This window comes from Trachemys scripta, chromosome 10 (assembly GCF_013100865.1).
Source record: "Trachemys scripta elegans isolate TJP31775 chromosome 10, CAS_Tse_1.0, whole genome shotgun sequence".
NCBI classification, from domain to species: Eukaryota; Metazoa; Chordata; order Testudines; family Emydidae; genus Trachemys; species Trachemys scripta.
The window spans coordinates 85,066,624-85,090,426 of record NC_048307.1 but is presented as its reverse complement, the minus strand read 5'-3'; the positions used below and the strand labels follow the sequence as shown (position 1 = coordinate 85,090,426).

Below are 23,803 nucleotides of genomic sequence, written 5' to 3'. Positions count from 1 at the left end.
GTTTCTGGGGATCAGGGGAGCCCAGGGGGTTATGTGGGGAGCAGGGGGGTATGGGGCTGGGCTGCCTAGGGCTGTCTGTGGGGAGTGGGGGGAAGGTTTCCACAGATCAGGGGAGCCCAGAGGGTTATGTGGGGACCGGGGGGGTGGGAGTAGGCAGCCCCACTTGTGAGAGCCGGAGGCTGTGGCCTGGGGGGGTCCAAGGCGTCAGCCTCTCTGTGCTGACTGAAACGTTGCTTAAAGAGCCTGGTTTTGTATCCCGGCCCGTTGGAAGCAGCGCCAGCTCCCTCTGCTAGTGGGCTGGCAGGGCCAGTGCCACAGCGCGGTGGGGCTTCTAGGTGCAGCACTTCACGCACCTGCACAAGTTACTGTTCTCTGCACACCTGCTCCAGCGGCTGCTGCCTCGGCTGTTGAATGAACCGGGCTCTTCAAGGCACACACCCAGCTGCCCCGCCCTGAACAGCCCTTCCCTGGGGCTCCGTGGGGACTGCCCGCGTAGAGTGCAGTGCTGCTGCCCCTTGGATACTGACAAGTTTGTTCTTCAAGACAGGTGGTCAAGTGACCCTTCTCTGAACTGACAGCTGTGCCAGTAACCCAGCCTGAGCGCTGGCACCGGGGGACCTCCCAGTAACTCTCATCTCAGGCTTGTGCTCCTTGCTTCCAGAACTACCTCAGATGGGAGGGCAGCTGATGTCTGATGGGGCTGGGTCTTGGGGCCTTATCTCATCCAGGGTGCAGCGAGTCAGTCTTCTGCTGGTGTCATTGCAGGCGGTAACCAGCGTGAACTGGCCCGTCAGAAGCACATGAAGAAGCAGACTGACTCGGGCAAGGGGAAGCGGCGCGATGACGGCCTGTCGGCGGCTGCCCGGAAGCAGAGGTAACTATCCATGATGAGAGGAAGAGGCAAGAGGCTGGCTTTGTTTTCTCCCAGGTTCCTGATTGGGGCTGCAGCCCCATGCTCCCTGCAGCAACTCCACCTGCCAGAGCTGCTTCTGGAGGGCTCCTAGGAAGCAGGGTCTTGGCTCCCTTCTAAGAGAGGTTCATGCTCAAAGGGCCCTGGGCCCCTGCATGCTGTGTCAGTCCATGGTCTAGCCATGGAAGTACCGTCCTCTGCTAGGAACCAGGGCTAGCATGGCGGGTCACAGTCCAGCATTCTCACCTGCAGTGTGTATAGAGCTGGGCCCTGGGCAGAACATCCTGCCATTCAGCTTTCTCTGAAATAACAATGAATGAGTGTCCTGCCTCCCCCTTTTCTCATTTCTCCTCCCTCCTGCACTGTCTTCCCTTCTCTGGGATGCTGTCTCTTTCATCAGTCAGATTTCTCTGGCATGCTCAGTAACTTGCTCTCCCTGTCCTCCAGCAGCATGTACCCACCACCTGTGTGCCCCAGCAGAGGCCTCGTCCCGTGTTGTTTCTTACTGCTTTGAGAAGACCCTGTTGTATCTCCACCTCCCTCAACTAGTTGTGTCCTGTTCTCCCCCCCACACACACACACCCCCAAAACCAGAGATAAGCTAAGGTTTCCAAATTCAATTATCCTGAATCTGAAGTTTGGGGGCCCTGGATCTGCCACTCCTGCTCTGGCCGGTAGCTCCCTCGTGCTGAAATCCTGCCTCCAGAAACTACTACTTTTGCTACCAGAAAACCTGAGATGCTTTCCCTGCCCCTCGCAGACACAGCTGCTCCCTCCCGGCCCACCAGCTAACAGGCTCCTTTTCTCCCAATAGAGACTCTGAGATAATGCAGCAGAAGCAGAAACAGGCCAGTGAGAAGAAGGAGCAACCGAAATAACGTGTGGGGAACTTGGTCTGACCCAGGAGAAGTGAGGCAGCATCCTGCCCTTCACCTTTGCGCTTGCCCTGCCCGCCTCTCCAGCCCACCACAGCCTTCTGGCCCTCTTGCTGGTAGAATGCAAAGCGTGTAGCCCCGCTGGGATTGTCCGCACCTGATGTATGTTCTCCCCACTCTCTACAATGTGCAGCCAGTGTTGGCCCAGAGGGGCTGGCCTGGGGCTGCATAGCCAAGCAGCTGCAGGAGCCCCTCGCCCTTCTTATTCACATCGGACCCACTTTCATGTATTAAAGTAGCTTTTGGATTCCTCAGGGGTGCTGGATTATTTGTAGGTGTTTGTGACCCCGCAGAGCCTCCGCATGGAAGTGCCATTCCCTCCCTGCTCCTGCCCCTAAGGGGCTGTGTAGGGAGCTGCTTGCCTCATACAAGGGAGCTGGGAGGGCCTGAGCCCTCCCAAGCTGAAAGCATGGCCCTGGATCTAGCTTGCCCCAAGGCAGGGCTTAGAAGAATCTATCACAGGAAGGGCAGGGGAAGCCACAGGCTACATCCTTAAAGGCCAATGTACTGGCAGTGCCAGAGACTGACCCCACTCTCTCCTCCCCCTCCCCCAAAGCTGGGTCCCAGCCCAGAGAAATGGGGGAGGCAGTGGTGGAGCCGGGGAGAGGGTGCAGAGCAGGCTTGATGTGTGTATATATATATTTTTGGGGGTGGGGGGAGGGGTATGTGTCTGAGAGGCAGCAGGCTCAGACCTCCTTTCCTCTTGCTGGCTGCTTCCCTGGGCATGGACCCTAGGCCAGGCTGACCCCAGCCCGTGGGGGTGGAGCAAGCTGGCTGGTGCTAGGTGCTCATGGAGGAGGTGGCACCACAGCCCAGGTCAGGCATGAGCAGGGAAGCAGCAGTTTAGGTCCTACTGCCCCAAGCACTCAAAGGCAGGGGGGCCGGGTGTAGGCCCAGGAAGGCGGCCTATGGTTGGGTGAGCTGAGAGCCCCCCCTAACTTACAGGGGGAGGGGACAGTCTCCACCCAGCCAGAGGGAGATTACCAAAATAATTTATTGTTAAAGACGGCCTAGGCCCCAGGAGAGGCCAGAACAAGCCTGATGCCCATTTTTCTCCTCCCCTGTGCTGTAAGGCAAAGTAGCTGCTAAGATATGCCAAGGGGGGTAAGGGCCCATCTACCACACAGGGTCCATCCTCCCTCTGCCGGGGTGGGGCCACCTTCAGGATCCCCACCCTACCCCACCCCCTAGTCCTAGTCCCACCCCCAGCCCCGGCCTCAGGTACCGCAGCTGCCCTGGAGGGTCTGGAGTCTGCCCCGGGCCCCAGGAGCTCCGTGCCTATGCTGAGCTCCAGCCAGGCCAAGGGCTAGTGGGGTCCCCACCCACCCGGCCAAGCCTCCAGGCTATGGTTACCAACTTTCTAATGGCACAAAACTGAAACACCCTTGCCCCACCCCACCTCCCCTCTTTCCAGCCCCCCCATCCTCTTCCCCCCCCCACTCACTTTCACTGGGCTGGTGCAGGAGGCAGTGTGGGGTCCAGAAATGAGAGGTTCAGGATGCAGGAGGGGGGCTCTGGGCTGGGGCCGAGGGGTTTGGAGTATGGGAGGGGATGAGAGCTCCAGCTGGGGATGTGGGCTCTGGGGTGGGGCCCTGGATGAGGGGTTTGGGGTGCAGGAAGGGGCTCAGGGCAGGGGGTTGGGTGTGGGCAGAGTGCGGGCTCTGGGAGGGAGTGTGGGTGCAGGGTGGGGTTCTGACCTGGGGCAGGGGGTTCAGGGTGTAGGCTCCAGCTGGGCGGCACTTACCTCAGGCGACTCCCAGTTGGCGGCATAGTGGGGTAAGGCAGGCTCCCTGCCCGCCATGGCTCCGTGCTGCTCCCGGGAGCGGCCAGCATATCCAGCCCCTAGGCGGAGGCACCAGCCAAGGGGAGCTGCGGAGCCAGCGCTTGGAGCTTCCCTGGCCGCCTCTGTGCCTAGGGGGCGCAGGGACATGCTGGCCGCTTCCGGGAGGTGCGCGGAGCTCACCTGCTAAGGAGAATGTAAGAACACTGCTCACTCTGGCTTCCTGGTGACTGGGATGGCACAGAACCTCTTCCCCGTATTAGCTACTACAGGCCTAGGGCCGTCAATCTGACTGACACTGGTTATTTGAGCTCTTACGTGTATTTCATAATGGACCAAAGTGTGATTGAGCAACTAACCCTACAAGTTATCACCGAGCCCTTCTCCAGCACCCTGCCTCCTCCTCCTCCCCCTCCAGGGCCAGCCCCAGCCCTGGCACCCCACCCCTCCCCCAGTACTGTGCCTTTTCTCCGGGGCCCTTTATCAGGCTGTGCTGGAGCACGAATAGTCCCCCACACACACACTGGCGCCCTTGCCTGGGGGTCAGAGAGGGTCTGGAAGCCCCCTGCGCTTGCTCTCCCTCGGCAGTTCTCTTCCTGCACCAGAACCTGGAGACCGACTATGAGTTCTGGCTTAGCAGAGCCACCAGCTGGGACCAGGCTGCCTCCTGCTCCCAACAAGGCTGCCTACCCAGCACCGCCCTCCACTACCCTGGCGCTGGACAGCAGGTACGTGGGGCTGTTCCCCTGCCCCAGGAGCCAGGAACGGTTCACCAGCCCCTGTGGCCAGCTCTGAGCATGACACACAAGGCAGTGCCCACAGCCTCAATTCCCAACTGGCTGCTATGGGAGGGGAGCTGATGCAGTGCCCAGGATCCAGGAAGGGCCGAGCGGCATTAAGTTAGGGCTCCCCGTTGGGGTGGAGCAGGCTGTGTGGGCACCACCTCTGTGTCTCCTGCCTGCTACAGAACATGGGGGAGACAGAACAAAATCAAGCAGTTCAGCGAGGGCTTTGTGAGGTCTAGGGCGTTGCCCGGGGCTGGAGGCCTGGCAATGCGCTGCTGCCAGGGACAGCCTGTGACCCACATGTGGTGTCTTCCCTGCATTGTTCTGGGGTTGGGTCCTCAGGGAGCTGCTCTGGTAGGCTGCTCTCACTTGGCTGTTACAGCAGCTCCCTGCAGCACACGTGGGCCCAGGGCACTGCAAGCACCCCTTGGGAGGGAGGGAGGCAGATCAGTTCCCAATGCACCTGGGCAGGATCCTGCTGGAGCCCCACAGTGCTGTGCACCCCACAGGCCCACCGAGGGCCAGCTCGGGTGAGGCCTGAACCAGGAGTGCGCCAAGACAGAGCTTCACCAGCACAGGCCCCAGCTCCCACTGCCCGTGCCCTGTGGTCAGCCTAGCCAGCCCATTTCTCAACCCCCAGGGCCCTCTGCAGAGGAGCTGAGCCTGCCTCCCCAGTGGCTGCAGCCTGAGCTCCAGCGTCCCACAGGCAAACAGCAGCGGGGTGGGGATGGGCACTGGGGTAGGTCCCTGGTTCCAGGCAGGCACTGGGGGGCCAGAGGGGGCTGGCCCCTGAGCCAGGGCCTGCAGGCATGCGCGCACAGTTCCACACAGGCTCAGCTCAGGGCTTTATGTAGAAACAGACACCAGGAGTGATTTACAGTCCCGCTCGCCTTGCACGGCATGACTGGAGGGCAGGCTGGTGTGGCTCCAGGAAGCAGGACAGTCACAGGAGGGGGGCAGCCAGGCCACAGCACCTGCAGGCGGGCTGGGGCAGAGCCTTACAGATGCCCTCTCAAGGCCAACAGAGCAGGAGCTGCAGCTGAGGTGTGAGGGGCATGGCGATAGCCCAGCCACTGCCCTGTGCTCTGGGCCTCACACGCCGCACATGAAAGACATTCTGCCAGAGGAGCCCCCGCCCCAGCTGGACCAGAGCGGGGCAGGTCGGACTAGCCGATGCTGCTCGAGACAAGCCAGTTCTGTGAGAGGTCCCTGAAGGCCAGCTCTCCGACGTAGGCTTCCTTGACGATGTTGGGGGACTCCATGCTGGGGCGATGTCCCCGGACCGCTGGCGCTGGGGGAGTTCCTGCCTGGGGGCGGCCCTGGACCTGATCTGGGATCCTGCTTGAATTTCTCAGCAGTTTCCTAGTCCCCAACAGCCATGGGTGGGACGAAGCCGGGGTGGGTCATCCTCAAGGCAGAGGCAGAGCAGGGCTGGTGGGTGCCGTGCTTGCAGGCTCTTCGGTATGTGGAGCCAGTCCAGAGTCATGGCTGGCAGGCAGGGAGGGCAGCCCTGCCCCCCTGATCCTGAACCGGCTGCTTGGGCCCTGCCCCCGGTCCCTCCCTCTCCATAGCCCTGCAGCCAGCTGCCCGGCCCAGCACCTTGTCCAGTCCCAGCAGCAGGGCTACGTGGAGACGCTGATGCGCTGGAGCGGGCGCCGGCGGCGCAGTATGCGCAGGGGCGGGCTGCCCCGCCGGCGCTGGCGCAAGCCGGAGCGGCACAGGGGGCCCAGCAGGAGCCCGAAGTACAGCAGGATGCAGGCCCAGCACGAGGCCACCTTCACCCAGAACGTCGACCAGCTGCCGTGGGTGAAGGTCGTCTCCAGGACCGCATTCTCGTAGCTGGTGGGCGGGAGAGAAGAGACACTGAGGCAGGGGGGAGCCCAAAGCGGATTAACCCTGGCACAGAGAATATTTGGCCCCCCACACTCTGGGGGCCCATGGGCACCAGAACCGGGGGACCAGGAGAGCCATGCCTGCCCACTTTTTAGTAGTTAGGGGGACGTTGACCCCCAAACTGCAAGCCTTGGACCAGAGGCGACAGGAGGATGCATGTGGCTGCTGCCACAGGCACAAAGCCCAGACAGCAGCAGGGGCAGCCTGGCGGCGGGAGCAGGGGGGACGTGGCAGGGGCAGCCTGGCGGCGGGAGCAGGGGGGACGTGGCAGGGGCAGCCTGGCGGCGGGACCCAATGGGGCAGCCTGGCGGCGGGAGCAGGGGGGACGTGGCAGGGGCAGCCTGGCGGCGGGACCCAATGGGGGCAGCCTGGCGGCGGGAGCAGGGGGGACGTGGCAGGGGCAGCCTGGCGGCGGGAGCAGGGGGGACGTGGCAGGGGCAGCCTGGCGGCGGGACCCAATGGGGGCAGCCTGGCGGCGGGAGCAGGGGGGACGGACTTGGGAGGAGTGCACCCCACTTCCAGCAGCACCTGTCTGCTCCTGAGAGCCCTCCCAGGCACTGCTGAGATCACAGCCTGGAGCCATAGCAGGCCGAGCCTGGGGAAAGGAGAGGCTGCTCCGCCCCTGGGGGTAGATGCCCTGGAGACCCGGGGCCCGGCAGCTAGACGTGCCAGGCGGGCTGGGGCCATGCAGCAGGACAAGGCCGTACCTGAACCAGTTGGTGAGGGTCATCATGACGTAGAGCGAGGCGAGGAAGAAGACGAAGTGGAAGGTCGAGTAGCTGTAAACAACGTGCTCATGTTCATTGTAGATGATCCTCTGCCCCCCTGCAGGCCCCTCCTCCTGCTGACATACCCGCTCTGCGTCCAATGAGAGCAGCCAGTGTGACGTTAGGAGTGTGATAGAATATCTCATTGAATGGTGACAGGGCCAGAAAGAGTTAATTAACTCCCAGACTGACCTGACCCAGGGACGAACTTTAGCGACTGGTTAGGAAGATCTGTTAATGAATAGAGCTTTGAAATGCAGCCTGCATTGTTAGAGGTAGAAGGGGAGGTGTTTGCTCAGGTCTTGTGATGTAAGCAAACAAGTCTTGTCTATTGCTACAGCTTTGATTCAAAGATCAAAGAAGGAATAGTAACATTTAGGCAGACACTTGAGTGAAATAGTATTATTGTCTATACGTCTCTTTGAAGGTTGTGGTAACCTGTAGCTGAACTGTTTAATGGATAAATAATCCTGTGCTAATTAGAAGAAGGAAAGTTGAGCCTATTGTTTTCTCAGGCCAAAAGGCTGCTGGAAATGTATAAAAACCCTGGGACATGATCCTGCTGCATCTCAGATCTGCTTTGGGTTTCAAGAGGGGGGGAAACCTTAAGCCACAAGGATTGAGATTTCCCCAGTCACTGACTGGAGTCACCCTGAACATGGACATTGGGCTATAACCTATGGACTATTTCTAAAAGGACTTTTGGCAACTACAGGCTCACCTCTGCTGTGTACCTGAACCTCAAGAATTGAATTCAAGTTTTTCTGTATATTGATCTTTTAACCAGCACTCTCTTTTCTTTTTTAATAAATTTTAGCTTAGTTAATAAGGATTGGCTATAGCGTGTAATTTGAGTAAGATCCAAGTTATAATTGGACCTGGGTGTGTGGCTGATACTTTGGGATCGGAAGAACCTTTTCTTTTATATGATGAGAAAATTTTCAATAATCATCATCATATCTGACGTGTGTGTCTGGGTGGAGGCCTGAGGCTGGGCACTTTAAGGGAACCGTGTGGTTTGGACTTCCAAGTAACCAGTGAGGTACTACAGAGGCTGTTTTGGGCTGGTTGGTAAATCTATGTATTGGAATAACACCAGTGTTTGGGGTTTATCTGCAGTTCACCCTGATTGAGTGACCTCAGCTGGCTGCCACGGGCAGCACCGTCACAGCCAGTTACCTACAGCCCTACCACTTGCTCCCAGGGAGCTACCAGGCTGATGGGGTGGGGTGCAGGAGCCTCGGATACTCACACCCTTAACTCCAGACCCAGGAATTCTGTCAGGGATGGAGGTTCCTTTTCTGCTCGGCCCCATCTCACTATTTACTAAGGGGCTGCTTCAGGTTTGGGGCGGGGGAGGGGGTCCACAGGTTTGCCCCCCCCCCAAGGTAACGAGCTTTCCTGCTGTTCCCATCTTGAGGAAAGCGCTGCTGCTGCTGCACACTGTGAGTGGGGCCAGCCCCACGACACATCCACATGTGTGATCCATGTGCTCTGCTGATAGGGACACTTGCCATGCAACAGAACCTGCCCCTACAGGCCACACTTCCATACCTGAGACTCACCCTTTGGAGGACAGCACACTCCTAGATTACACCCCAGGGCCTGCATCCCAAGGGCCCACCTCCCAAAAGCCATGCTTCCTCAGGAGCCATGCCCCTACTCCAGGCCATGCTCCTTAAGGGCACCTTCCCCAGGCCCGTCCCACCTCCCCTAGCCCAGGCACTCACCTTCCAGCTTTTCCCCGGTCTTGTCAGAACAACAGAAGCAACAGGAGGGTTTCTGTAAAGAAAAACAGAAGGTTTGTGGCAGCTGGAACGGAAACAGTTATCAGAGCCCTGGGACTCGGCTGGAGCTACATTGCTACAGGGCTGGAATCAGAACCAGACCAGGGTGGACGAGGCTGGGCTGTCTGGGACAGAACTGCTTCCTAGGCAGAACTGGGGGGTTCAGCTCCAAAAGGACATTTCATTTCTAATAGTGGGTCATGCAAAGAAAACAGAAGCCCCTTGGCCTGGCCTAGGCACTGTCTGTGTCCCCCACCTGCTGTCGGCTAGCTGGGGTCAGACTGCACGCCATGGGATCAGGGACTCTCACTGTGGGTATGTCTGCACACGGCCAGCTCCCGTAACTTCCAGCTTGGGTAGACCTAGCGTGTTAGCACGCTACAAATAGCAGTATAGCCGCCATGGCACAAGCCGCTGCCAGGAAGGTGCCTAGGGTTTCAGACGAGATTGTCCTGGGGTGGACAGCCCATCCTGCAGACAGGCAGGAGAGGAGGGGACAAGGACAAGACAGGGCGCGAAGCTGAAATGGGTGTGAGGATGAGAGAGGGACGAGACGGGGTATGGGGACAAGGACCCCAGACAGGCGCAGGTGGAATCCTACTCACTTGGAACTCAAAGCTATAGACTTTGACCATCCACAGGGGCCCAAACATCTCAGCAAGGTAGGAGGCCTCGTTACTGCAGCAGCAACAGAGAGGTAGAAATCAGCAGCAATTCATTCTCATGGACAGTCTACTCAGCCCTCAGGGATGCGCCACCCCCACCTACCGCCAGGGGGCGCTGTGCTACTGCCAGGGATGCGCCACCCCCACCTACCGCCAGGGGGCGCTGTGCTGCTGCCAGGGATGCGCCACCCCGTCCAAACACTATTATTACCCTTGTTATCCTCATCATTAATACTAAGCAGGAATCCCCTCCGTCTGCTGGGGTATTTCGTGCTGCTTTTTGCAGCATTCAGCAACTCCCCAACTTGCTGTCCAGAGAGGAAGAACTAAGGGCCGTCCCTTGTACTAAGGGGCTGTGGGCCACCCTACGCTTACCAGCATGCAGCATCACTGCACGTACCCCACTGGCTCCGAACAAACAGGCGGCAGAATGGAACCAGGCCAGGAGAGCCAGGCTAACAGCTATTCACTAGCTGTTTGCACGGCACGTTAATGGGGCGAGCGGGGGAGCCCCGTTCTGTCTCCTATCTTGAGAGGCAGCAGCACTCCCTGGGCACGGTGCCAGCACCACTACGCCGTCACCCACACTCCGTGGAGCCCCTGGCCGTTGCTTGGCCACTGCCCCTCCAGGACTGACTCACATCGCCGGGGTTAGCCTGGAAGGTCTGGCAAAGCCAGAGCCCCAGTGGCACTAACGGGTTTCGTTTGCCCAAGAGACAGCTACGGGGTGACTTGCTCCCGGTCTGGACGGACCCTCACACGAAGAGGTTTCGGAGAGCAGAGGGCTGCTTAGTGTAATGCCCAAGGCAGAACAAGATCCGGGGCTGGAAGCTGAAGCCGGGCTAGAGAAAAGGCGCCAGGGAGGAACAAGGTCCCTGGGAATGTGGTGGATTCTCCTCACTTGGAGTCTTTCCGTCCCGACTGGGCGACTCTCTGTAGCCCAGCCGGCAGCGAGGGGCGGGGCGCAGGGATGGCTGGGGAGGCCTCTGGCCTGTGCTGACTGGATGGTGGGGGGGGGGTGGGGCCTTATGGCCTTACAATCTATGACACTTCAGAAGCTCTGAAGTGGAAACGGAGCCCCAGGGTCTGTGGGAACCACCCCCCACAGCCTGCCTCCGGCAGCCCCTACAGCTGCAGCTGGCCGGAGCAGCAGATGAGCATACGCACCATGCCAAGAGAACACAGGCATACATGATGGTGGCTCCCAGGATGGCAACTGTGGTGTCTTCTGTCTGCAGCCCATCCTTGCTGACGCTAGGGAAGCAGACGGTGAGGTTCTGCCCCTTGTACAGCACTGCAGGGTGGGGAGAGACAGCAAGACAGGCAGTGAGGGGGCTGCAGGCCTGGATCCCTGCCTGGGCTCCCGGCTGCATTTCTGAGGCAGGTGCATAGGGCTGCACTAGGGTGACCAGGTGTCCAGTTCTCGACCGGAACATCCGGTTGAAAAGGGATCCTGGCTGACCGGGCCGTTGACTGACTGGTTGGTGGCGCAGCAGGGCTGGCAGACTCCCTGCTAGCCTCCACTCCACGCAGCTCCCGGGAAGCAGCCGGCATATCCTCCCTCTGACGCCTACGTGTAGGGCAGGGGTGGGAATCTAGGGCCCACAGGTCAGATCCGGCCCCGTGGTTAATTTCATCCGGCCCACATTGCACCCCCCTCTGCGTCCCTCCGGGCAGGTGAGTGACCCACGATTGATTTTTTTTCTGTGGGTCAATGGCCCGTGACAGAAAAAAGGTCTTCCTGCCCCACCCCAGAGCCCACACCCCCAGCTGGAGTCCTTGCTCCCCATGGCCCAACCCTGATCCCCCTCCCACCCTCCAAACCCCTTAGTCACAGCCCAGAGCACCCTCCTGCACCCCAAACCCTCATCCCCAGCCCAGAGACTGCACCCCTAGCCAAAGCCCTCACACACCTCCAAACCCAAGCCCCCTCCCGCATTCTGACCTCCTCATTTCTGGCCCCTCCCTGGAGCCCGCACCCCCAGCTGGAGCCATCACCCCCTCCCGCACCCAACCCCCCTGCCCCAACCCCATGAGAGTGAGTGAGGGTGGGGGAGAGCGAGTGATGTGGGGGGAGAGGATGGAGTGAGCAGGGGCGGGGCCTCAGAGGCGGGGCAGGGCAAGGGTGTTGGGTTTTGTGTGGGTAGAAAGTTGGCAGCTCTAGGCTGCACTGACCTCTCTCCGGTGGGCGGCTGGACAGGGCCGAGAAGGTGAGGTACATGACGTAGCAGCTGATGATAGATGCTTGCAGGAGGCCGGAGCGGGGCTGTTCTGCAGGAGAAGGGAGAGTCAGCTGCTTTCCCACAGGTCAGAGGTCAGCTACAGCCCCAAACTGGCCAGAGCAGCCCTCCCCACTCCCAGCTCTGACCCTTACACCAGCAGCCCCTCACAGCATCTCTTGCTACGCTAGCACGTGTGCACATGCACATGGCTTCACTCGCACACAGTCGCACGTACACACAGCGTTGGTCACACCTGCACAACTTCACACACAGTCCCTTGCACACATGCACCTGGTGTCATTCGCAAACACACACACACACACACACACACACATACACGGGGTCGCTCATGCACACACACTGCTTCACCTCCCCCCACCCCTCCAGAGTTTGCACGCACACATGTGGCTTCACACACTATCACTTGCACAGTGTCGCTCACACATGGTATTGTTCACACATGTACACATGAATGTGGCTTCACACCTGCACATGTTGAAACGGTGCCAAATTATGATGAATTGCTGTGATTGATATGAATGAATGTGGCAAGCAGGAGTTTGGTACGGCTTGGCAGGTCTGAACTTGCGAGAGGATTCTGGGAGCAGGATTCTCTTAGCATGGAGTGGAAAATTACAGGAGGTGCTGAAACTGCACTGGAATGGTTAATAACGGCTCGATGGGCGTGTGTGTTTTAACCCCAAATTTTGGAATACCAGCAGAACACTAGCTCACAAAATAAAGAACACGTAAAATCATGCGATCGGTGGGCTTAGCGCAAGCTGACCTGGGTCAAAAATGACCCTTTTGAGATAACATCATGCTAAGAGCTTAAGTGAATGACTTATGAGAGGGTAAACGATGGTTGAGCTCTGGTCTGTGTGTCTGCTTTGCAATCCCTTCCAAAATATTAATTAGATTATACCAGTAATAAACGCCTACGAGGCAGATTTCTGGGACATGTGACTCCTTGGAGAACAAAAGGTATAAATGCTAAGCAAAGTAAATGAGTCAGACTAATTTCCCCAATTAACATCTGAAGAGGATCAAAACTGAGACAGAAGTCGTTGTTGTAACTGAGACCACGCTTTGAGGGACCTTTGCAAGATCCTAGAACCAGAGGGCTCAGAGTGACCAAGACTCTGCTTCCAGGGACAGACCAAGTACCTGAGAGGGGAAAGAAGAGAAGTCTTCATCTAGAAGTGATAGATATGCCTGGTTTGTGTCAATCAGGATACTGTGTAGAGCTAACACAGTTACTGAGGGTTTATGCTTGGGGACCTAAGGCTTGTAGGAAAGGATGTAACCATGTAAACGTAACTGCCTGTGTGATTCTCTCTCAAATAGATGACTGTGCAGTAACCATACCGTAGCTGGGTCTTCACTGGTACCAGTAAACATCTGCCCAGCTGTGGGCATTAAAAGATCCGTTTCAACAGCACACACTGACACTTGCACATGCACACAAGGCGTTGTTTGCACACACACACACACACACACACACACACGGCTGCACTCACAGAGTGTCACTTGCGCACACATGGTGTTGCTCTGACACCATATGTGTGTGTGCCTCATACAACAATCCAGAGCTATGGCTGACAGGGGGCAGGTGGGAAAGTCCAGGCCCTGCTTACAACCACCCGCCCAGAAAGGTGCTACAAAGATGAGCGGCAGCCCCCAGGGCAAGCAGCGTCTCAGTGGGGAGGAACCCCACCCAAGGCACTCACGGAGCCGCACGCAGGGCGTGATGGAGAGGAAGGACAGGAGCCCGCACAGGCTGACGTTGAGGGTGAGCAGGGCCTTGTTGAGCAAGCAGCCGGCCGGGTGGGTGTAGTACTTGTACAGGAAGGAGACGGCAGTGGAGGCGATGGTGTAGAATGCGAGCGTGGCCAGCAGCACGGCCAGGTACCAGCGTTTGTCTTGGGACGCGCCCAGCAGCCTGCAGGGGGAGGGAACAGGCTGAGCGAGGGGCTAGTGCAAATCTTTAGCAGCGTGGGGAGGGCTCAGGTATACAGCATCTCACCTGTGGGGCACCAATTCCCAGAGGCAACGGGAGAAACCACAGCTGCAGAGGAGCTAGAAAAAGGTACCGGGAAGAGCCCCCATGGCCCAGCCCCAGGACACCCCACCGTGCGCCGGGGGAGCGGACTCACCAGTTCTTGTTCCAGGTATGGGCAAAGGCTGTTATCAGCACCAGCTGGACGAGGATGAAGGCAAAACCGCCACAGATGCCCACGTAGTGCCAGGCTACCAGTAGGTGAAGCAGTGAGAGAGGGAGCAAGGTCAGACACACGCCTGGCCCCGGCAGAGCCCATCCCTGCCCATCGTACAGAGCCACCAGGACCCAGCCATGCCACATACCCAGCCCCTCCCCACGTGCAGATAACACCCCCTCCCCGCCAGGAGGAGGGGCCTGGGCAGCTGAGTCAGGAGGTGAACCTCATGGGGGGACTAGCTCACTAGAGCGAGTAGGAGTCGGGGACACACAGGACACCTGCCCAGCGTGCAGAGCCGGCAACAGGGACTGGCCAGGCACCGGCTCTGGCTGGCTTCTCGGCCTTTCCCATCTCTAATTCCTGAACAAAGGGGAGTGAGCTCAAGCCGCTGACCTGGAGGAAGTGGGGCTATGTGCCAGGCCCCAGTTCCCTGCGCTGATGCCTTGAGGGCTCTAGCCCCAAGCCAGGCCCGGGAGCAGGGACCAGCAGTGACCCTAGGGGCTCTCTCCTCTGGGGGGTATTGACTCCAGTCCAGTCCCAGGGAAGGCATTGGCTGGCTCAGAGGGGCAGGGAATGGGACCTTTCCCCTCTAGGGGGCACCGGCTCCCATCCGGCCCCAGGGCAGGGGACTGGCTGGCTCAGGGGGGGGCGGGGAATGGGACCTGGGGCCTTTCCCCTCTAGGGGCGCCGGTTCCCATCCAGCCGCAGGAGAGTAGTAACGGAAGGCGGCTGTTCTCCTGGCTGTGCTGGTGGGGCAGGCCCCACGGCACCGGCCCCAGGGTGGTGCTGGGTACGTGTCCATTGGTTGGTACCTTGCAGGAATCGGTCATCAGGGATGAAGAAGGCTGCTGCACAAAGCCCGACCAGAATCAGCAGCTTCAGGAACCAGAACCTGCAATCAAGGTCAGAAGTCAGGGAGCCCCCGACCCAGCCCCACGTCCTTCCCGCTGGGGCCAGCTGCAGCTCAGTGCGCAGAGGCAGGCCCGTGGCACGGGTGTCTCTTACCCGTTGTGCAGCAGGGCGCGGAAGTTGCTGCTGGATCTCACGTTGATCAGGAAGACGGCCTGAGCCAGGTAGAAGCAGGCGGTTCCGAAGCAGACCCTGTAGACTGCCGAGTAGCCCACCAGGATGTCACAGTCCATGCCCCCGGGGAGGTGCTCGCAGAGCAGGGCGTAGAAAGGCACCTGCAGAGGGGGAATCACAGGGACGGATCAGCCGCCTGCCGAGACAGCCTGGGGCAATGCAGGGCCACACCTGCCCCTCGGGGCTCACTTTGCCGGGCCCAGAGCCAGGGCGATACCCGGGGAGCTGGACAGAGCAGACCTACGCCAGGACGGGGGCCAGCAGTCAGGCTCCACTCACGTTCTCCTTGACGGCTTCGGAGACGGTGCGGGAGAGCATGAGGCAGCACACCGCAGAGGCCAGGACGTGGAAGAGGGTGTAGAGGATGCGGCTTCCTGTGGACACCTTAATGCTGGGGCAGCAGGAGCAGCAGAAGCCACAGGGGGCTGGGCCGCAACAGCAGCAGATCTGGGGGGTGAAAGACAGCGGCGTCACACCCATGGGCCTGCGTCCCGGCTGCCCAGGGCGAGGTGTAGGCCACAGGGGCTCTGGGGGTCGCCGCGGTGCTGAGGGGGCAGCAGAACCACGGTGTGAGCCAAGAGGCCGCTGAGCTGCGCCGCGGGCCTGGGGATTATTGGGCAGCCCTGTGCGGACATGGACTCACCGGCTCCAACTGCCTTCAAGTGGGGAGCTGGGCCAAGCTGGTAGCAGGCCCCTGCCCCACAGGATGGCGGCCCCAGTGGGAGTGGGCTCCACAGCCCGACCGTCTCCGAGGGAGGCCATGGGGCTGCGCCAGGCGTCACCAGTGGCCTGGGAAGGGGGACTGGGGCAAGGCTCACCTGGTAGACGAGCGAGTTCACGAGGCAGCTGCAGAGGTGGCTGCGTCTCAGCATTTGGGTGAGGGACATGGCTGGCTGCGCCCGGCCCCAGCTGCTCCTCCGGGGATGGCAAGGAGGCAGGCTCAGGGACGTCTCATGTTGGCACCAGCCCCAGTGGGAAGGGGCTGTCCTGGCCCAGAAGAGGCCCAAGGGGCTGCACTGAGGCTGCTGCGTCTTTCCTGGACGGGTCCCTGTTGAATGGCCAGTGCGAAGGGGGAGCCGAGCTGAGCTGCTCCTCAATGGGATTAGTGGGGGATTGGGAGGCTCTGGCCAGCCCTGGCCATCTGTTCCTGCCGGCGGGCTGGGGGCAGCGCTGCAGGGCAGGGCCAAGCCTGCACAAGCTCCTTGCCCCCAGCTGATGCCAGACAGAGAGACAGAGCTGCCCTGGGCCCATCCACCCCCTGCCCTGGACAGCTCCCCACCATGCCTCTCCAGCAGAACACAGCCCCTTTCCTCCCTCCCCAGCTGCCATTGACTGCCCCAGGCCTTCCAGGGGGCGGCTGCCCCGCTCTGGGAGGGATTAGGGCTGCTAATTGGCTTAGGATTTCCAGACTCACCTCCTGGAGGGTGGGCAGAGCCCAGGAGATGGGGCAGGCCCTGCCCCCTACCTCCCCATGGAGAAGGCCAGGCAGCCGAGAACTACTTCCCTCAGGAGCGCAAGCCCTGGCCACAGTGGGCATGGACAGCAAACCCTGATTCCCTCAGGACTCAGCTCCCCAGAGCCCCTGCTGTACCCCATGTCCTCACCTGGACGGACAGGGCATGCAGAATGGGCTGGAACCCCCTGGGGCTGGCCACATGGACCCCACCAGGAGGCCCAGGCAGTGTGGCCTGGGGAGGGGAAGGGAGAGGTTACAGCACCCAGCCCCTGCAATGCAGTGGGCCAGGCAGAGGGCATGGGCACCCATTTTTTCCTCCCTGGAGCTTTGATGCGTTTGCTAGTCATCAGGCCTTATGCCCTGCCCTGATCCAGACTGTGCCCCACCCCAGGGGGCCACCCCCTTGGCTTCCTGGACCCCCGAGGGGAGCAGCACTGGGATGCAGGGAGCGCCTGGCCACACGGAAGAGCTCTCCCAGCTGCCAGAGCAGCAAACCAGGCTCCGGGGCTGCGGTTCTGCTGCTAGTTGGTCTTTGCTGAAGCGCCTCTGACGGGCCTGTGGCGAGCAGGATCCGCCCTCCAGACGGCTGGGGCAGCTCTGCGACGCAGCGTGTGCATGCCTGGGACTCACTGAAACCCGGTGGGATGTCTGCAGGACTGGAACATTCAAGTCACTGGTTCTGACCTGCTCAGGGAGGCAAGAGTGGGTAACTGGGGGGAGGAGGGGGGCACTCTGTCTCAAACACCATTTGCTGTTCAGATTTACTGACCACTCCGACCACGGCATCTCAAATGCATATGGATCAATGTGCTCACTAATAAAGCCCAGCTGGGGAGACTGGTGGGCATCTGTTACAGACCATTGGATCAAACCAGAGACCCGGCTGCTCCTTAAGCACCTGTCTGTAATGTGGGGAAATAAATGCTCTCTTACGGCAGGGAGACATGCAGAGGTCTCAGGCAGCCACTAGTAAAACATCATTGGAGTTTTTAGAAAGTCATCCTCCATCATTTATAACACAAACGGTATTGCAGCCAATGTGGATCAACCCTAATTTGGACCTCTTGGATACAGATTAATTAATCACTGGACTGGAAGCTGGTGGTTGCCTAGGGACCCGTGATCATAATTTGAGTACATTCAATATGGCCAAACGGAGCACAGCCCCAACTGGTGTTATATATTGAATGTACTCAAATATATATACACACTTGGTGCTTTAAAGGGGCTAATTTCCCCAAGCCGAAGAACATTATAAGTGAAATTAATTGAGAGGCAAAATTTAGACTGAACAATGTGAATGAACATAGAGAGCTCTTTAAAAGAGAGTTTATTACATGGCCGAAAAGACAATAGAGAAAGAGGACAACGTTGGTTAAAAACCCATCCTGGTTCAGAGGGGAAGTGAAGGCAGCAATTAGAAACAAAGCAAAATGTAACAAATGGAAAAATGGGAAGTAAATAGCAATCAATATAAACTAAAATAAATTAAGTGTAGAAAATTCGTAAAAGGAAGATGAAGACATCATGGGGAAAAAAATCCATGTCTGGCAGGCTAAAGACAACTAGGTTTTTTTAACTATATCAGAAGAAGTAAAATCCAAATAATGGCATAGGCCCATGACTAGACCGAGATGGTAAAATTTGTTAATGATACTGCAGAGGCAGAAGTGTTCAATACATATTTCTGTTCTGTATTTGGAAAGAAGCGGAATGACATATTCATATCATGTGAAGATGATTAAGTATTTTCTAGTCCATTTGTAAGTAAATGAGGATGTCAAATAACTTAAAATATTTATACCTGGTAGAAGTTATCAGGCCAAGAGAACTTACCCCCAAGAGTCCTAAAAGAGGTGGCTGAGGAGATCTCTGGCCTGCTGATGTTAATGTTTAATAAATCTTGGAATACCGGGGAAATTCCAGAAGATTGGAAGAGTGCTAATGTCATGTGGTGACAATATTCAAAAGGGGCAAATGGGATAACCTGGATAACTAACGGCCAATTAGCTTGACATCAATCCTAGGGAAAATAATGGAAACGCGGATATGGGATTCAAAGTATAGAAATATAATTAATGTCAGTCAACATGGTTTTGTGGAAAACTGGTCATGTCCAACAAACCTGATTTCTTTCTTTGAAAAGATTACATTTTGTTGATAAAGGTAACTATGGTGATGTAATGTACTTAGACTTTAGTAAGGCATTTCATACTGCATGGTATTCTGATTAAATAACTCGCTCTATACAATAGTAATCAATCACGTGTTACGTGGATTAAGAACTGGCTAACTGCCGGATCTCAAAACGGACTCGTCGCTCAACAGGGAGTTTTTATGGAGACTCCACAGGAGTCAGTTCTAGGCCTAATGCTGCTCCACATTTTGATCAGTGACCTGGACGTAAATATAAAATCCCTGCTGATCACATCTGCGGATGAACAAGAATTGGTGGAGTGGTAACTAACGGTGAGGATAGAGCCGTCCTACAGAGCCATCCGGATCACTTGGTTACCTGGGCCCATTCAAACTAAGTACATCTTAATCCAGCCAAATACAAGAGAACGTGTCCAGGGAGGACTTCCAGCTGTGCCTGCAGAATGGGGAGCTGTCTCCTGGGAAGGTGGGTCTCCAAGGAGGATTGTGGGGTGACGGAGGATGGTCCAGTGGTTCAGGTGCTAGCCTCAGACTAGGGAGACCCGGGTTCAGTTCCAGGCTCTGCCACAGATTCCCAGTGTGACCCTGGGACAGTCACTTGGCATCTGTGCAGGGGGCTGACAGCCCGGCCCAGCTCCTCAGCCAAACTCAAACCAGCCGTGTCCATGCTGGGCCGGAGTGAAATGGTGAAGTAAGCCACAGCCTTGCCCTCCACACTGCCGGGGCTCTTACCATTGCTCTGTGCTGCAGTGCCCAGGGCCTCAGGGTGTCAGGCACTGTACAGACAAGAGACAGCCCTGCCCCACAGAGCTACAACCGGAGCACAAGCCAACAGACAACCGGTGCACACAGAGCTACAACCGGAGCACAAGCCAAGAGACAGCCCTGCCCCACAGAGCTACAACCGGAGCACAAGCCAAGAGACAACCGGTGCACACAGAGCTACAACCAGAGCACAAGCCAAGAGACAACCGGTGCACACAGAGCTACAACCGGAGCATAGTAGGCCAAGAGACAGCCCTGCCCCACAGAGCTACAACTGGAGCACAAGACAAGAGACAACCGGTGCACACAGAGGGACAGACAGGGGCACAAAGTGACACAAGCAGCATCTGAAACAGGGCCATCAAGGGCACCACCACGAAGTATCCCTGCACTGGTGGAGTCGGGGGCTGCTACCACAGAGCCGTGGACGTCTAACGGTTCTGCCCAGCAGGTAGCTGGCTGGAAGCAGGAACTGAACAGAAGAGACTACAGGTTGGTGCTCTCCAGTGCCCGAAGGAGGGGGCCCAGCTGGAGGAGAGAGGGCAGGAGGGCCCACGCTCTCAGGAGGCACTGTGGTGAGTCACTTACTGTTTTGCAGAGCTCGGCCATTCCCCGTCTCACAGTACGGTGTGTGTGTGTGTGTGTGTGTGTATGTGAGAAGTTCCTGTGCAAAGCCTGCATTCCTGACTGACCTGCCAGGGGTCCCCCAAGAGTGAACCTAGGGGCCAGGCACCCGCAGTGGGAAGGCTCCGCACTGGTCGTGGTCACTGCAGAGGCTCACATCCCAGGGAAGGGTTTCAGACAGGGAGTCTGCACGTGAGCAGAGCCAGAGACGGGGCCTGAACGCTGCCCAGACCTAGCCGGCTTGGGAGCACGTGGGAGCCAATTGCAGCAGGCTGCTGATCATGCACGAGAGGGACTAACAGGAAGATCAGTCTCTAGGGCGGGCGGCAGAGTTGGGGAGCACTAAACTCCCGCACCTCTTGCTGCATGCAGCGCTCCCCCTTTGTGCCGAACGTGGCCCCCTTCCCAGCAGATCGCACTGGGCGTGTCCACGCGGTAGCTGGCCTGGATGGCTCTGAGCAGAAAGGCCGGGTGGGTGGTGGAGCAGGACAGGTGGGGAGTGGGTGTCGGGCAGGACGCCCGGGGGAAGGGACATGTGCCCGCACTCAGCAGCGATGGTCATCCCCAGCAGCACATCCTGGCTGCCTGTGACACCCACATCCTCCTATACACACTGTGCATCCAGGGAGTCCTGGAGCTGGCTGCCCACCCGAAAGCCCCCAGCACAGGGCACGCCTTGGGGAAACACACTGGTCCCATCTGGGAAAGGAGGCGATTGGTTCTCAGCTCTGCTTGCTAGCCACAGGCATGGCGCTCAGGCTCCTAAGAGCCAACAGGAAAGGAGATCAGGTAGGTCCCTGATGTGCTGGGGCTCTGGGTCTGAAACAGCCCTGGGGTGCCGGCAGCCAGCATCACCACACGAGGCATCAGCTGGCACCGGGGCAGGCAGAGCACCCAGCGCCTCAGGGCGGAGAGAGCGAATTGTGTGCTCCCGTGGCAGCACATGGGAAGGAGAGGGGGCGCAAACTGGGGCGGGGGCAGGGAAGCAGGCACACACCACAGGAGAGTAGGGGGAGGGGAGGGGCGCACATCATGGGGAGGGCTGGGGCGTGAGTGATCGACGGAAGAATACAGCACGGCTCACAGTCAGTGCCAATGGCCAACTCCACACGGAGGTGGAAGCAAGAACTGGGAAGGGAAATGGAGCTTTTTTGAGTTTGGCAAATATTTCGTAAAAAGAAGGAGAACCCAAGAACCAAGATAAAATGACACACGGTCACTGTGAGCCCCGCAGAGACCCACACCGTCCTTGCGAGACCCGCACGGGTACATGCATCTGAAACCTGGCGAATGCTAGAAGGCCCCTCAGGAACCGTATCCCGTCCCACCCGAGAAGCTTGCAGAGAATACGCAGCACCTGCGGTGAGATAAAGCAACTAACGCTGCTGCATTGCAAAGTACTGGGCTGCAGACTGGAGAAAGGAGGCTGAAGTGGTTTAGGCATGTGGTACCATATTCCTAGACAAGCCCTTGATGGATCCCACTTGGTGGAAGATGGACCAGACGAGAACAGCTGAGACATAAACCATTGAGAAAGATGCTGCTGTGACGGAAGCAGACGGCAATGGAGCAAGACGCGCGGCATTAGAGAGGTGGAAACGCTTGTGTCCCAAGGCTCGAGAGCATCTGGTGTAACCTGAAGTGGGGGGGGGCGCGTCTCCCCATCGTGGGCAGCCTCGTCCAGGCTAGTGTCCAGCAGGCAGCACGACCCTCCCCACCTGGTTCCTGAGAGATCATCCCCACAGCAAACACTGCTCCCATGTGCCTGACCCACGTGACTGTCCCTCGCTCGCCGCCCCAGAGCGGCCTGCACTTTCACCTCAGACTGCCCAGCCGCACCTCCGAGCACAGCCACGCCATCTTGGGAGCAGAGCAGGGTTGGAATGGGACAAACCCAGATGTTGCAGAGAGCACACAGGTGATCTGCCTTGGGAGCCAGCACTGAGCCGTGCCCCAGCATGGGGTGGGAGGGTGCTGAGTTTTGAATAAGCCAGGATGTTTTGCCCCTGCCCAGTGGTACCTATCACATGGCATCCAGGCCAGCACCCCATTTGGTTAGGCAGTGTTGCTGCATGGCTGTTAAAACAGTTGCCACATCATACCCCAGAAGTGGCTGCAGTTCATTGAGGGCAGTGATCCCTGGGGTGGTTCAGAGACAATCCCTGTAAATACCAGCAGGGTGTTCCTTGTGGCTCCTGGAAGGGGGCCACACTCCGGCTTACCTGGGCCTTACAGCAGCTAGCCACCATCCCCTCTGCAGGCCTGAAGCCACCAGCTCCCCAGTGGAGATGCCGGATGTGCTGCTCCAGCCTCCTGGTCATCAGTCCTGGGGTGTCTGGGCCTGACTAGCCTGCTAACAGCACATCCCTGTAGAACAGGTGGAGACTGGCAAATACCCCCACCAACTCCCTGCTTCTGGAAAACTATCCACAGTGGAAGCCAATTAGGCAGCAACCTGTTATTGGCTGAGGCTTGGTAGACCCGCCCCCAAGCATGATCTCTGGATGACTCTTGTCTTTCCATCAAGAGTGATTAAGTTGGGAACCAAATCAATCTCTTTAACCCTCTTACCCAGCAGAAATAGAGAGATTAGCAATCCCTGGAAAGGAGTCTGCTCCCGCCAGCACAGACAGCCCCAGCTGCTGGGCACACGCCAGGCAGGGAGCGCAGGAGGCACTTTGTCACCTACAGAAAGTACAAAGAGAGCAAAGGAACACGCGAGATGCCCAATGCAGGCAGCAAGAGCAGAGCCTCTTTTGGCCTCCCCCTGTGCAGTGCCTGGCTGAGCCTTATGGAACAGGGACCCCGACACTGCCCATCTGAGAGCTGCCGATGAAGGTCCCACATCAGCACTGGAGAAATAGTCACTAAGTCAGCTCCTTGGGTCAAGGACCAACAGCCCTGAGCCCAGGGTCAGCAGCCGCCATTTCAACCAGTTACAACAATCGTCTTAACATTGCCAGCTCTCCCCTCCCTGTGCCCCTCCAGCCTGGGGAACGGACAGCACCAGGCACACGAAGCCACAGTGATCAGTGCAAAGTAAAGTACCTGGAGGGAAAACTTACACCTGACCGGGTTCTAAATTACCGGTATCAATGCAAGACAGGGACCTGGGGTCTGAGCACCCTGCTCAGCGTGTAGCTGCCGTCACAAGAGCAAAGATGTTTGGGTGTGGAAGTAATAGGATGAAAAATAACACAGAGAATATTCTAATGCTTTTATATCTCTCTGGAGCAGCCTCACTTGGCTCCTGTGCACAGCCCAGGTCACCTCATCACCGGAAGGGTCTAGCAGAACTCGAGGGACTCAGAGAAGGGTGCTGAGAACATTCGGGGCCTGGAGAAATTGCCCCATGAATGCAGATTGAAGAGACTGGACTGATACGCTAGAGAGGAGACCAATAAGAGGGTCCGTGATAAAAGTTTATAGCAGAGAGATTGGGAGCCTCTGTTCTCCCGTCTCGTAACGGGACGCCCCAGTGACACTGAAAGGTGGGCAATTTAAAATCCACTTATTGCACCTAACCTGTAATTAGACTGAGGAACTCAAGGCCACAGGAAGTCATTGTGGCGAAGAATTTAGCAAGCGTAAAAGAGGGGTTGGGCATTTCTATGGAGAACAAGAATATTCAGTTTCCCTAGTTAATGCAACCAAAGGGAGTATTGGGCGGTAAACATCCTGCTCCAAGGCTTAAGCCAGTCTCTACCTATCAAGGATCAGACTGGACCTATGCGGGGGACCGATACTGCAAACCC

The 23,803-nt window shown here is 57.9% G+C and overlaps 2 protein-coding genes across 2 annotated transcripts; one reads left to right on the top strand and one right to left on the bottom strand.

Annotated features, from left to right (window-relative positions):
- Positions 1-765: 765 nt before the first annotated feature.
- Positions 766-2,099, top strand: SERF2 (small EDRK-rich factor 2; the record flags this gene model as incomplete). Its single annotated transcript, XM_034784939.1, is given in 2 exon segments — positions 766-874; positions 1,725-2,099. Coding segments are annotated over 2 exon segments (173 nt in total), but the record flags the coding sequence as incomplete, so codon positions are not given.
- A 2,940-nt stretch (positions 2,100-5,039) lies between these two features.
- On the bottom strand, positions 5,040-22,369 carry SERINC4 (serine incorporator 4). Its single transcript, XM_034782748.1, has 12 exons — positions 22,271-22,369; positions 15,326-15,493; positions 14,969-15,147; positions 14,776-14,855; positions 13,901-13,994; positions 13,475-13,686; positions 11,698-11,793; positions 10,690-10,816; positions 9,463-9,535; positions 8,801-8,852; positions 7,011-7,161; positions 5,040-6,249 (listed from the first exon to the last, which is right to left on the bottom strand). Exons 1-12 carry the CDS (start codon positions 22,367-22,369, stop codon positions 6,033-6,035), a joined length of 1,548 nt encoding a protein of 515 aa, XP_034638639.1. The 3' UTR covers positions 5,040-6,032.
- Positions 22,370-23,803: the final 1,434 nt, after the last annotated feature.